The sequence below is a fragment of the Microtus pennsylvanicus genome, chromosome 12 (genome assembly GCF_037038515.1).
Source record: "Microtus pennsylvanicus isolate mMicPen1 chromosome 12, mMicPen1.hap1, whole genome shotgun sequence".
In the NCBI taxonomy this organism is placed as follows: Eukaryota; Metazoa; Chordata; class Mammalia; order Rodentia; family Cricetidae; genus Microtus; species Microtus pennsylvanicus.
Genome location: NC_134590.1, coordinates 11904795 through 11920090, shown reverse-complemented (window position 1 = coordinate 11920090; position 15296 = coordinate 11904795). Strand labels below are relative to the sequence as shown.

At 35.4% G+C, this 15296-nt stretch overlaps 1 protein-coding gene and 1 pseudogene across 5 annotated transcripts in view; both read right to left on the bottom strand.

Moving 5' to 3' along the window:
* The window catches only part of Cnot6l (CCR4-NOT transcription complex subunit 6 like), a 72250-nt gene that overhangs the window by 41764 nt on the left and 15190 nt on the right, over positions 1 to 15296 (bottom strand). For all 5 annotated transcript variants that reach the window (XM_075943387.1, XM_075943389.1, XM_075943391.1 and 2 more), the window contains exons 2-4: positions 7373 to 7494; positions 4461 to 4647; positions 2496 to 2581 (exon numbers count right to left, since the gene is read on the bottom strand). In XM_075943387.1, coding sequence (XP_075799502.1) covers positions 2496 to 2581; positions 4461 to 4647; positions 7373 to 7484 — 385 coding nt within the window. In that variant the 5' untranslated portion in view covers positions 7485 to 7494. The remainder of the gene's footprint in view (positions 1 to 2495; positions 2582 to 4460; positions 4648 to 7372; positions 7495 to 15296) is intronic.
* On the bottom strand, positions 14261 to 14376 carry LOC142833237 (U2 spliceosomal RNA; annotated as a pseudogene).

The following is a 15296-nucleotide window of genomic DNA, read 5'->3' as shown; positions in this document are numbered from 1 at the left end:
GCGTTCATTGTTTTTCAAACAACAACAAAACTCCACTAGGAAAATGCCTCTCCATAAAATTAAATAAATTAACTAGAAATAAAAATTAAAGACAATTTAAGAATTTTGTTTTCTAATCCTGTGTGTGTGTTGGGGGTGGGAGTATCTGTGTGAGTGAATGTGCACGTGCGTGCGAGGGCTTGACAACCTAAATCTGGAGTTACAGGCACCAAATATGGGTTCTGGGGACCAAACTCTGGTCCTTTTGGAAGAGCTGCTCTTAACTACTGAGCCATTTTCTATGGCAATATTTGGACTTTTAAGTGACTTATGGGAAACATTTCCAATTTACTATCTTGGCCATACCTATAGTTGTAGGGTACTAGGTAGGATCTGGGAGGGCTTGGGATAGAAGAAAGACTATGATAAAACTATACTGTATGAAAAAAAAGTAAAGTCAATAAAAAAAAATGGTCATTTCTGTTTTTCAAATAACTTATCCTCCAGACACTGTCCTCAGATATCAAAATGTAATTTTTTAAATGAGTTTATTAGACCAAGACAATATTAATCATTATTAAAATTTCAGTAACTATGATTTCAAAGAAAAAAAAAGAAATAAAAATATTCAGGCTGCAATCCCAGAGCTGCTCATTCACACTGTATCTTTTAAGCTTCATAGTGCCATGTTAAATGCTTTGTTCACTTTTCTTTCATTCTATGTAAAATACTTCAAAATCGTTCAAAACTGACTAAAGAATTATTTCAAAAGTTATGTTCCTGTATATATAAAGCTACCATTTGTTAAGGACATTTCATTCCTTCAATCACTTAAGGAAAAAAGTTTTAACGGGCAGGAAAAGCTCTAGCTTGATTTCTTTCCTAAAAGCTTTTTGCCCTTCTGTATATAATCACTTGAACAGAAAATAAAATGGAATGAAAATTACACAGATCCTCAAAAAGGAGAAAACTACTGAGGACAGTTTAAACATTTCTACTGAAAATGAGAATCCCGAAATGCAGCTGGGCATGATGGCACATTTCTATAATCCTAGCACTTGAGAGTTGGAGATGTCAGTCCTACACAACAAGGTATCTCAAAAAAAAGGGGGGGGGGGCGGACAAGAAAGTAGAATGATTTACATATTGTTACTGACGGGCTATGCACATAGTATACAAAAACATGAATGAATTATATCCTCCAAATACCTTGTTACACATTCATAAATACAGAAAACTCAAAAGAAAAGAAAAACAAACACTATTGCACTCAGTTTGCAACAGAATTAACTGGAGTTTAGTAAGAAGGATGTCTTCATAGGCAAGAATAAAGCTAAGTTATAGTTAGTTGGTGAAGAATAGCTAACAACTAACAGATTAGATATATTAAGTTTTTTTAAATATATTATCTCAAGTTCTTATTTCCTGTAAATGGCACAAAGTTCCATATTATTTTTCTTTTATGTAGTCTGACAACCCTGATCTTTAATCGGAGAAGGGATGTTAAAGAACTTTAATCAGAGAAGGGATGTTAATGAACTTGTGTTAGCAAAAAAATATGCCACTACAATGAAGACTAGCCAAACAGTAGTAACTTTCATTTTTTGTTTTGCATTTGGTGTTGCTTAAAATCAAACCCAAGTCTTTGTACATGGCAGGTAAGCACTTCAACCACTGAGTTATATACTTAGCCCTAGAAACACTAGCTTTAAGACTTAACACTTTAATAAAATAAACAACAGTAAAATTAACAAATATTTAGAATAATCCATTCAGTTAGTAATATAATAAACTTTTGGGGATATGTAAGGTAATATAAAAAGAGTCACATTAAAGTATTCAACACTTACATTTGCTATTTCAAGAATGTTGTTTGGCTCAAAGGTTAAGCCTGTTAAATTCAATTTTATATTGCTAATTTTCACTAATGGGCTCTCTATCAATTATATCAGAATGTAGAAAATTAGCTGTTCTGAAAGTTCTAAACAACATAAGAATTATTCTTATTAAAGAGAATTATAAATGGGGTGAAAAGTATTAATTTCTCAATGAATCTAAGCTTATAAAAATGATAAACATTCCATAAGTTTTCAATCAAGAGGCATAGGCCTGCCCCTTCATCCTACTTCTAGCTAAATGACTGTTTTAACTACGTAAGATTTAACACATAGAAAACAAAATGAAGCTGGAAGTGGTGGCTCACATCTGTAATTCCAGTATTTGGGGTGGGCTGACACAGAGTGAATATGGAGAACTCAAGGCTAGCTTGTGTTACAGAGTAGAAAACATTACCTCCAAAACAGGGATGAGAAATGGGGAGGGATGGGGGAAGTGGGGAGGAAGAATAGACAGGAGAATAAGATGTCTCAACCACTACCTTTCTAATGCCTTCATATATTCCTCCTCACAGTCTCAAAGTCATACCAAAACTGACCTATACTTTAACAAAACGATTTTTAAAACATTATAATACTTCAATACAAGTATTAACATTTTCTTCTTTGTAAGTCACTCACCTGTTAAACCTAGAGTTTGTAGCTGGAAGAGCCGGCCAAGTTCATAAGGCAAAACCCGTAAATAATTGTCATTTAAAAGCAATTCCCTGTTTAAAAAAAAAAAATTAAAGGTTTCAGTATAATGTAACATGCCTTATTAATAACTACATTTGTCATTCTTAGCTTTCTTCTAACACATCATGAGTGATGGTTACATTCATGGCATTTCTTCATGTTAATCCCAAAATGCTGTATACTACTATTAACGTGCTACAATTACTAAATATTTCTATGACTTACTCATTCTGTAGCACAGATTAAATTCAGAGGCATATGAACTGCACAATCAATCTCAGGCTCACTCAAGCTTTTCTTTCATCCACAATGTCTGGAAGATGCCAGTCAGAGTGACAGATGTTATTAGTATCAAAAACCTGTTAGATTCTGAACCAAGCTAATTTACAGATGAATTTTAGTTTGTTGTGGGTTTTTTTTGAAACAGGGTTTTCTATGTGTAAATTTGGCTATCATGAAACTTGTTCTATAGATCAGGCTGGCCTTGAACTCACAAAGATCCGCCTGTCTCTGCCTCCCACACACTGACACTAAATGTGTGTATGCACGGCCACCACCCAGCATGAAGAAAGGAGATTAAAGGTATGTGCCGGCATCACCCAGCATGAAAAAAGTAAATTGTTAAGCAAACTTGAGGATTAAACTACAAATTAGTAGCCAATTGCCTACATCAACTATTGTAACTAAATCATGTCAAAAATACTATAAGAAAAAAAATTGAAAAATATAAAGAAATACAGAACAAGAAAGTATATTGCAGAAGCTAATGATAATTAAATAGAAAACATAAAAAGGGGCAGGCAAGATGGCTGAGTATGGAAAGATATTTGAGGTCAAGCCTGACAACCTAAGCTTGATCCACAAGACCTGTAGGAGGGATAAACTCCCACAAAGTTGTCCTTTGACCTCCACATGCAAGCTGTAGATATGTGCAAACTGACATACATGAACAAACACGTTACAAAATAAAAAGGCAAAATATTAAAAAACAATGTACTCTGGAAAACAATCAATATAGAATATATGTACTTCAAGCACAAACAGAACAGACAGGAACAAATCAATAAAAAAAAATGAAGAGAACAACACAGAGAAGAGCTAAGTTTGTAACTAAGATTTTGAGCAGATTATGAAAAAATAATGCCTTCATTATAAAGGAAAAAACTAAGCATTCATATAATCAGTTAGGGAGTAGCAAAAGAACAAATAAATAACATATTGTTAATAATTTTAAACATGAAAGAGCAACTTAAGAAAACAATTATTACTACAGTCTGGATGTAAAAAAAAATAAATACACACCAAAACCAACAAAAACAGTAACAACAATAAAACCATTACTCAATAGATGAGATAAAAAGTAACTAATGACTGGGCAACATTTAATAATGTTTTTCTCCTGTAAGAAATCCCAAATGTAGTGGCACATGTCTGCAGTCCCCAGACTTGGGACCAGAGCAGAAATGCTGCAAACTGAGGCCAATTGGGGCACCACAGCAAGACCCGGACTCAAGAAGAGAAGTCTTAAAGGTTCTTGAACTATAAATTCATTTTTATCAAGTTTTTAGGTTTCATCAAAGAATTGTAATATAAAATATAAACATGTATTTTCTAACAGAATTTTGTTTCTAAAAGTTTCATTTATAAGCAAATCATATTTTTCTGAAGTTTTTCTGATTGGTCTTACCAGACTTGACTCTAACTAAAAAAGACTTTTAACCTTCCCCTACCTCAAGTCTGTCAAAAGAAACTAGTAGCAAGAACCTACAATGCAAAGGAAAAGAAAGATTAAATTCCTATCTTTTGATCTTCACAGACACGGAAATCCTACCATAAAATAACATCCCATAACTTTCTTATTTGGTAAATTGTAATTTTATATAATGAATCATATCTTTAATGTTTCCTCACCTGAGAGACACCATGTTTCCTAGTTCTGCTGGTAAACTTCTGAGTTTATTGGATGACAGATCCAGGTAAACCAGATTATGAAGCTTGGCAATATCAGGTGGAATGCGAGCAAGGTTATTGTCATTTAGGTGCAGCGCTGTCAAGTGTGTCAGTGACCAAAGTGATGTACTTAAGCTCCGCACTCTACCTAAAAGGCAAAATACTAAAGCATAAACTCTAGACTCAATACAAAAGTTGAATCCCAAGAACTGGTAAGTACTAGAAAAGATGGCAAATACTCACAGGTATATTATCTTTGACATTAACTTTCTATCAGAAGCTATGATTGCTACAACATCTAGCCTCCTTTCATTTAACTCCATTTTCAAGTCACCCTTTTTCAAGGAATAGAGAGAGGGAAGGAAGAAACAGAGCAAGAGACAGATAAACAGCAAAACAAAGACAGAGAGAGAATGAAAGTGACTGATGTTGACTGAAACCTCTCCCAAAGCCAGGTCTGAAGGATAAAACAAGGCTGAATTGAGCTCTGGTGATAGAATAGGCATCAGCTTTCATTTTTCTTAAACAGTCCTGACAGTCTTCGCACACTCCATGACCTAGATTGGTCAGCAAATTTTAAATAAACAATGATTTTTAGAACCAACCTTAGATTAGCCATCAGGAAAATCATTGTATCCTCAAAGAAAATATCTTTCCCAGGTTTCTGATGTTAAGTTAGAAATTAACAACCATAGTTTAAAATTTTACATTAAGGGAAACATATTCAAGGAAATAAGTTTCACATCAATGCCTATGAACAACTGGGCATAAAGCATGCACTAAATAAGACCTGCTTTAGAGTTCAGATTTTTACCACTTATTAGCAATACAGGTCTGGACAAATCACCTAGCCTCGGGGTTTAAAAAACGGGATGTTATCTTATCTCCTCAGTTGTTCAATGTTTTGTTTTATGATGGAGTCCTCTAATGTAACCCCAAATGGCCTCTAACTTGCTATCTTTGTAGCTGAGAATGGACCGTAAACTTCTTAATCTTCTTTCTTGCCTCTGTGTCCCAAGCGACAGGATTACAGGCCTGTGCACCATACTCAGTTTATTTGGTAGTGGGAACTGATCCTAAGTCAAGGGTTTATGAATGCTAGGCAAACACTCTACCAGCTGAGACACATCCCAGGCCAAATAAAGAATAATTTATATAGATTATTTCATAAATTTTATAAAAGCAAAGCAATCATCTTTAAGATTTGTTTTGCTTTTAGTTAAGTGAGTATATGTGTTTGTGTGGCTATGTGCCCATGGCTACAGGTGCTTTCAGAGGCCAGAGTTATTAGGTTCCCCAGGAGCTGAAGTTAGAGGCACTTGTAAGCCACCTGATGTGGGTGCTGGGAACCAAACTTGTGTCCTTTAGAAGAGGACTATGTGCTCTTACTAGCCAAGCCCTCTCTCCAGACTCATAAAGTAATAATTATATTTATCACTTTCAAAAAAGATTTAGATGAGAGATGGCAACAGAATACAGAGTACACAAACTCTCGAAGGGAAAAATGTTATTTTTATATACTTAAACCCAATGTTTATTTCTGTTCTACCACAAACTCTTTCCTATTTATTCAAATATAAAGTATCAACTAGGATTTTACATCATTTTAGTGCAAAAACAAAGTATTCAATGCTGAGGCTATGAGTAAAAGAAAAAGTTGTTAATTTAGGATTTAACACAGATCTTGGGAAGGAGTTTGCTTCTCAAAGGACTGACATTTTAGGTTGATAAACTGAAGGAGGACCCTGGGTATTTACTGGGTAAAAGCCAACTTTTGGCTTCTTATATGTACTGATAAGTACTTATATGGCTTGGGGTTCTTATATGTATTTTGCTTAAATTCCCTAACATTAGAGTCTCATAGTCAACGGCATATATATCACAAGAAAGAAGCCAACACTGATACAGTAATAGTAACTAAACTCAGGCTTTATTTGGAATTTACCAGTTTTTGTATCTTTTGGTTCTTTAATTCAATTCAGGTTATTTTAAATATGTCTCTTTAACCCTTCTCTGACTTAAGGTACTTTCTGTCTTTTTGTTGTTTTTCACAACCTTGATAACTGTGAAGTGTATCAGTTGGGTATTTTATACAATGTCTTTCAGTTTTAATTTGATGTTTTTCTCATTTTCAGACTCGGTCTTATAAACGGAAGCTACTCATTCACTTACTGGCCGCCCAGACCCAAATAATCACACAAAAACTGAATTAATTACAACACTGGCCAATGGCTTAGGCATATTTCTAGCTAGCTCTTACATCTTAAATTAACCCATTTCTATTAATCTGTGTATCACCACGAGGCTGTAGCTTCCTAGTAAGGTTCTAGTCATCCCTCTTGTTCGGCAGCTACATGGTGTTTTTCTGACTCTGCCTACTCTCTCTATATATCTCTGTTCGGATTTCCCACCTGGCTTTACTCTAAGTCATTGGCAGAAACAGCTTTATTCATCAACCAATAAAAGCAACACATATGCAGAAGGACATCCCACATCAGGGGTGACAATTTTTCAAATCATAATCTACTTCAACTAATTCTGAACATGCCCTATTCACAACTAGCAGGTATTGCTACAGAGTCAGGGTTCCTTCTTTGCCAGCACTGAGATAACAGAAGGATGGCAAAGATTTTAATTTGCAAAAATTTACTCTAGAAAAGCCAACACAAAATTTATTATATTATAGAACCTAATCTCAAAAGAAAGGGAAAGTATCTAGAAAGATCAAAAAAACACTAAGTATACCTCAGGATTCTTACATGTTTCCAATTAGTTCATTCAGTTTAAAGACAACAAAGAGCCTATAAATAAAGCAATACTCTTGCCAATTATTGCTATTATATCTCACACAAAATGCTGCAGATTCCACTCACCCGAGATTTCTAATTCTGCCCAGTGAGATTTCTTCCCATTGGCTACCTCCTCTGCTGACATGATGGTATAAATTCTGCGAGGATCTGGAGGATCATATTTTTCCTTTGGCATCCCTATTAGTCTGTGGGGGAAAAAAAATTATTATAGTTAGGGCTGGCAAGAGTGCCTACTGCAAAATCTTAATGATAAGAGTTCAAGCCCAGAAACCCATGGTAGAAGGAGACCACTAACTTTGGAAAGTTGTCATCTGGCACCCCCCCCCCCCAACACACACACACAGCTTTTTTAAAGTTACGATTATTATTATTATTATGATTTGAGGAAATTAGTCAAAATTAAAATATAGTACCAAAAAAAGAAAATGTGCTAAGCTTTCTTTTTCTCTCCTTTCCTGTTTCCTGCTTGCAAATCTTAAGAATCTGGCTGCAGCCTCTGGTGAACCTCCCCATCCTCAAAAGGTATAAGAAAAATCTCCCTCCTCTGTCAAGTGGGCTCTTATTCTCTTCAGAGATATCCCCACACTTCTCTGGTGCTGTGGCTGGAACTCACCTCAAAGCCTCCACCATGCTTTTTCCCTCTGTCCATGGCATTATAATAACTCTTCTAAGAAATGTCTTACCATCCCTCCACACCCAGTAATTTGTGTTGGTGTACTCTTTAACCAAACCACCAAGCTAGTTAAATCATCTTATACTACAATATTCTCACTTGAAGAAAAACACTACAGTACTAGGCTTTGAGAAACTCTTTTAACAGATGCCTATGGGGAAAATGCAAATAGACTGCAGAAAACACTGTTGCTCCCCAATTCCCTTCTGCTGTGTCAAGCTGCACTGCTTTCCTAGAAAAGCTGATCTTACAACTAGTTTCCTTAATAGAACTCCAAATAGTCTAAGAGTTATGTAATTCTATCCCTCCATTTGAGTAATACTCAGATATCTCAAGACTAATAGCATATGATTTTCTCCTTGACACTGGTATTAGTTAAGACAATGCTCAAGACTCATTCTGTTTGTAAGAAGTAGGATCCTCTTTCCTGCTGATCATAAACAAGAGTATAGCCCAGATAGTTCCACATAGCCACCCAACGACAAGCAAAGCTGACCTAATAAGGCAGTCTAAAAAACAGACAAAAGGCAGATTTCTAAATAAATCACACGTGCAGCACCCACAAACAGTATGCTTTCCTGACTACTGCAAGCTAAGTTTTTCTTCTGTTACTTGCCATCAACACATCCTAATAGGTAAATACATATCTGTTCTTCTGAAGCAATTACTGCCACTCCCTTTTGCTCTTAAAAGTACTAGATAAATTATAGAACCATGCCAACTAAAACAAAAATGTGGACTGACTTCATAATGACAGCACAATCACCGATAGTGACGAAATCAATCATAAACCACTTCTAATGTGCTAAGTATGAAGCAGATGACAAAAAGCCCTGATAATAACTTTATTCAAGGCGTCCAATACAAAACTTACTGCTTTGATAGCAGACAGAAAAATAAAATCCACTTCAGATCAAACAACAGCAAATGAAAACGTCACGAGTCTAATTAAGAATCTATATGTTATCCTTATCACAAATTACATATAGTTAGTTGATTTAATTTTTTATTTTGTCAGTAACCTGGCACATGTCATGTAAGATCCCCACCACTAGACTGCATTCTCAGCTCTACAGTTGGTTTTCTGCTCATTTTTCTTTGTTCTTTCTCACATATGCCCTTAAACCAAGTATTCAAATCTGTGTCTATTTCTAAGTTAAGAATAGCATTCCAAATATAAGAGTTACTTTTAGGAGGTGTAAAATTTTTGCATATCAAAAATAAAGCATAGTATAGTATTCCATTCTGCACCAAGAAATCAAAGCTAGCTTTATAAGACCACAATCAAAATTTCTTATGTCAGTTTTCCTTCTACTTAAAGGAGTAGAGGGCAAGCTTTCTTCATTGGTTATTTATCCCCAGTCTCCAGGTGAACTCTACAATTCTAATTTCAGCATATTATGTTATTTGGAGTTACAATGTTAAGGTAGAAAAAAAAAATCCGTCTTGTCAAGAGAACAGAATCTCTAGCCTAACATTCCAGTTGGGCTAAGTCAATCACCTGACCACACCTACAAAGACAGGCTCAACTTAAGCCATGCTGAAATAGATAGATGCAATAAACTTTCTTTAAACGAGATACTAGACTCTCCCTAGAATTCCTGCTCCCTGCCCCTTGCAGTCACTATAAGCTACCATGAAGTTTGACCAGTTTGCCTACTTTCCTGAGGCCTGAGTTAGAAAGGTACAATTTTTCTACTTTCTTTTCTTTCTCTTTCTTTTGGGTATGGCCCAGAATGTAAATATGCTTTCCTAATACTTTGGATTTCCTTACTCTTTTCCTAAAATTCCCCTCCCTGTCACGTGGCTGCTTGGTACATGTCTGGCCTCCATGGTGTGACTTCTTTTCTTTCCTTCCCTGCACCTACTGAGGATTTACAGCTTGCCCATCCTGAGATGATGTTTCTTTCTTTTTTAAAAAAATTATTTATTTATTATGAATACAGTATTCTGCCTGCATGTATCCCTGCAGGCCAGAAGATGGCACCAAATCTCACTGCAGATGGTTGTGAGCCACCATGTGGTTGCTGGGGATTGAAAGCAGGACCTCTGGAAGAGCAGGCAAAGCTCTTAACCATTGAGCCATCTCTCCAGCCCAGATGCTTTTTTCTTTAAATTCTAATAAAAATGCCTTGCGCTTCCCTTTAAGTTCATTCCTAATTTTTTTTTTATTACTGACACCAAGAATCCAAGGGGCGGTCCTGATGTTCTCTGTATCATCTGGCAACCCAGTTGGAAGCCCAATTCTAATAATAATAATAATAAAAGCTATTTTCTATAAATGTTGCATAATTACTTATAAAGCACAAAGAATATAAGAATTTTTCATAGAGATAAATTTGATTTCTACCACATTTGGCTTATTTTAAATATTTCTTAAATTTTTCAGAAAATAAAAGCTTTATTTTATTACACATGTAAATTCTGTGGGCATTATTCCATTCTAAGATCATATACAGTTAAGCAAAGCAAATAGAACTACATTCAAACGCATGATACATAATCCTTACATACAATAAGGATGGATGAAAAACATGTTTCATTAATGTTTTATCATTTTTATAAAACTTAACAAGAAGGGATTATGATAGATGTTATTTATATATTGTGTTAAGTTTTTTTTTGTTTTAACAATTTGGAGAAACTAGATACGGTCATCTGAAAAGAGGACACCTCAGTTGAGAAAATACCTCAACTTGGTTTTGTGACCTTGACAGAAACCTAGACATATGTGGGATGAGGAAATCTTAATCGAGAAAATGCCTCTTTAATACTGTCCTATAAGCAAGCTTGAAGGACATTTTCTTAATGACTGATGTGGAAAGATCCAGCCATCCTGAGTGGTTCTCTCTTACAAGAGCTAATTACTATCAAGTTAAGCACACAGAAAAGTATCTCACTAAATTCACAGGTGGTACAATCTGGAAAATGTACAGCAAACACAATCCTATATATTAACAAGTTCTTTTCTTTAGATAACCTTAGAAATAATAACATCTCTAGATGTTCTAGATGCTCTTATAAACAAAGTCAACCATAAATTATATAGAGACCCAAAATAAGACAAATTGCAGGAGTGCCTGTAAAGGCATGACGTATCCTACGGAACTGCAGGAGTGCCTGTAAAGGCATGACGTGTCCTACAGAACTGCAGGAGTGCCTCTTAAAGGTATGACGTATACAGAACTACTTTTGGCCCAACGTCTTCAAACAAAAAAGGGACCAAAAACCTGAAGCAACATAACAATTTATACAAATTCCTCCTATTTTCCTTCCATTTTCAGTCTTTGTCTCAGACCATACATAAATCAATGACTTAAATAATAATTCACATTTTTTTTTGTATGTGTGTGTAGACAATTACCTATGGCAGGTGTGGTCTCAGCACTCAAGAGACAGGCAAGCGGATCTCTGTACTTCAAAGCTACACACAGAGTTTGGTCAAGGCAAGGCCACATAATAACACCCTGCCTTAAAACAAAACAATCTCATATATAAACTAAGAAAAGTATACTGCACCTAAAAAAAAGAAACAGAGGGGCTGGAGAGATGGCTCAGCGGTTAGGAGCATTGCCTGCTCTTCCAAAGGTCCTCAGTTCAATTCCTAGCAACCACATGGTGGCTCACAACCATATGTAATGAGGTCTGGTGTCCTCTTCTGGCCTGCAGGCATACGTGCAGACAGAATATTCTATACATAATAAATATATAAAAAAAGAAACAGTAATTTAAATTACTGTTTGTTTCAATTCCTAGAGAACAGTATAAAAACTGAAAGTTTGGGCTGGAGAGATGGCTCAGTGATTAAGAGCACTGACTACTCTTCCAGAGGATCCTGGTTCAATTCCCAGCACAGACATGGCAGCTCACAACTGTCTGTAACTCCACTTCCAATAGATCCAACACCCATAACAAAACACAAATATATATAATAAAAGCTTTTAAAAAATTAAAAAGAAGAAAGCTGAAAGTTTAACTAACCAACCGTTTCATCACTTCAGTTTTCTGATAAAATATCTTAAGTTAAACCCTGAATATAAAATATGAAAGTCTAAAAATAATCAGTAATAATTGTCCCATATTTTTGAAATGAACAAAATTATAAAATGTTCCAGTGTTAGATGAAAACAGTAATATATGAAGAGTTAATAAAATTAATATTACTTTTCTAAGAACCAAAGTCAAGAACATAGGAAAGCATTATCTAAATCTGTTAGTCTCCACTAGAAAGAGTAGTGTAAAACAGAAAACTTTCAATAATCAAACTGTCCAGGATAACATTCAAAAAGCACAAAGGAAAATGTTCCACATTTGCTTATGAAAAGATTCTAAAGATAAGTAGATTCAATGCTGATTCACAATCATCCGAAACAACACTAAACAAAAGGATCAAACCTTTGGGGGAGGGAAAATGGGGCATGATTAATTTCTCACCAAAATATCCATTCTACTCATACAAACCCCTATCAATAGGCAGTGCTTTGTGCAAAAAGAAAAAAAAAGGGAAAACTTGAAAATAGTTCCTCCTAAAATAAATGGTTAAAAGAATAAACAACTTGAGAACTTACAAAGGCTCTGAGTCAAGAATGTTCCCATGCTATGGCCCAAAGTAAAAACAAGCTGGCCACTGAAAGAGAAACTTGTATCTTATCAGAAGAAATTAAATTTATTTGTTCATTTCCTACAAACGCCCCAGAACCTTTTTCAATTTCTGTTTTCTTGGCTCTACAAAAGCAACAAAGTGCACAAAATATAATGTTCTTCCAAATTTTAGACCTAGATAATAAACTAATAAAAGGTCACAGAGGAGCAAATGTCTAGTTCTGTTATTAAAAACTACACTTTTGTTTCATTAGCTAGTACAAAACAGTAACAGTATACACATTTAATATACTAGGAATAACAGGTAGTTGTAGAGTCAAGGAACGGTATTTGCTATCAATTTTTGAAACTTAATTACACAAAATCCATATCCAGTATTACAACCGAAAATATGCTCAATATGTTTTCTAGATCCATCCATTTGACTGCAAATTTCAAGATGTCGTTATTTTTTTTTCTGCTGTGTAGTACTCCATTCTTTGGTCGAGGGGCATTTAGGTTGTTTCCAGGTTCAAGCTATGACAAACAAAGCTGCTGTGAACATAGTTAAGCACATGTCCTTGTGGACGATTGAGCATCTTTTGGGTACATACTCAAAAGTGGTATTGCTAGGTCTTTATTGGTTCCTAATTTTCTGAGAAATCACCATACTGATATTCAAAAGGGCTGTACCAGCTTGCACTTCCACCAGCAATGCTGGAGTGTTCCCTTTACACCACATCCTCTCCAGCATAATTTGTCTTCAGTGTTTTTGATCTTGGCCATTCTTACAGGTGTAAGATAGAATCTCAGAGTTATTCTGACTTGCATTTCTCTGAAGGCTAAGGATGTTGAACATTTCCTTAAGTGTCTTGCAGCTATTTTAGATTCCTCTGTCGGAAGCAGATCCAGACCAAGTGACTTAATTACTAACTGAAGATTTGCTCTCTTTCCAATCAGTACTAATTCCAAATGACTTTCCTAGTTTTGAAAACTGAGGATCACACTATCTTGAAACTCTTAGCTTCTGAACCCAATTTTAGTAAAATAAAGAAAGATGGGGTTTATAAGTTAGAAGACATGACTAAATGCCCAGCACATGCCTAGATGGATCTGTATGTGCTCTCATGTTTCATTTCACTAACATTATGAATTACATATTAACTGATAGTTTACAGGTAAGGAAATTGATATACAGAAATGCTGAGAAACATTCAATACTCCACAGATGATGAGTAAGCAGAATTTCGTTTTTTTTTAAGTTCCAACAGCTTACTATTCTTGCAATACCAGGTCTATACATGTACTGAATGCATAACATGTTCCTATTCTATTTACTTATTCCAAAAACATATATAATATATTGGTGCGGGAGAATTGTCTGTATTCTGTCAATCATGTATTTTAATAAAACGCTGATTGGCCAGGCAGGAAGTATAGGTGGGTCAACCAGACAGGAAGTAGAGACGGGGCAATGAGAACAGGAGAATGCTGGAAAGGAGGAAGCCCATTCCTCCCATTCCTGCCCAGACCACCGAGAAGCAAGATGTAATCTGCCCAACTTTAAAAGGTATTGAGCCATATGGCTAACACAGATAAGAACAATGGGTTAATATAAGCTGCAAGAGATAATAAGTTGCCCAAGCTAATGGGCCAATCAGTTTTATAACCTATGGAAATCTCTGTGTGATTTTCTTTGGGGCTTGCGGCCCTCGTGTTACAATATATTGTTCCTGGAGAGATAATACATCAGATAGCAAACTGACAAAAACAGATGCTACACTTGATCTTGGCCAAAAGCCCAAGAAGCAATTAACTGGAATTTAAACACAGATTAAGTGCTGGAGATAAGCTCAGGAATAATACTTATGTAGCCTATTATTTGACCTTTAACATGGAAAAAACAAAACTAACAAATAAAAACCCACCACTGTCAAAGATAAATTAAGTCTAACTATAAAATCTAAGCTCTGACTAAGTCATGCTAAGTTCAGTTCTGTTCATTCCTAGAAAAACAAGCAGGAAAAGCAAGTTACAGTCTTAGTGTACAGAGAACTTTTCAACAAGGCAAAGGTCATTATAATTATTACAGATGAGCCAGGCTTGAGGACACACACCTTAATTTTAGTACTCAGGAGGCAGAAGCAGATAGACCTCTGAGTTCAAGCCCAGTCTGGTCCACAGAAAGAGTTTCAGTCCAGTCAGGCCTATACAGTAAGTAAAACCTTGTCTTAAACATATATATTTATAAGTGGCAGTACCATGGATTCTTTTTTGCTGTTTTTAATATAAGAAAAACTGTATATATTCCAATAGAAATATTTGGGGTCATGACCAGGCAAGTCAAAAAGCATCACAGAAGCATCCAAAAACATAGACAAAAAAAAAAACCTTAGTATTTTAAAATATTATATATATATGCCTGTTCTCAGAATAGCAATGATTAACATGAATAGGAGTTTGGAGACAGGGGAGGGTGGAATGAGAGAGGGAAGGAGGGACGGGGAGTTGGGGGAAAATGTATATCACATTCTATACAAACAATTAAAATGAGAAGGGAAAAAAAGAGCTTAGAGAAACAAGCATTTTTTATAAAACTGGTGATTTTTTTTCAGTGCTGTGAACAGAACTCAAGACCTCAGGAATGTGGTAGAGACCAAGCACTCTACCACAGAGTTTTCAGTCCCCAACCCCCATGGTAGTAAAATTTTATACATATCTAAAGAGTAATAT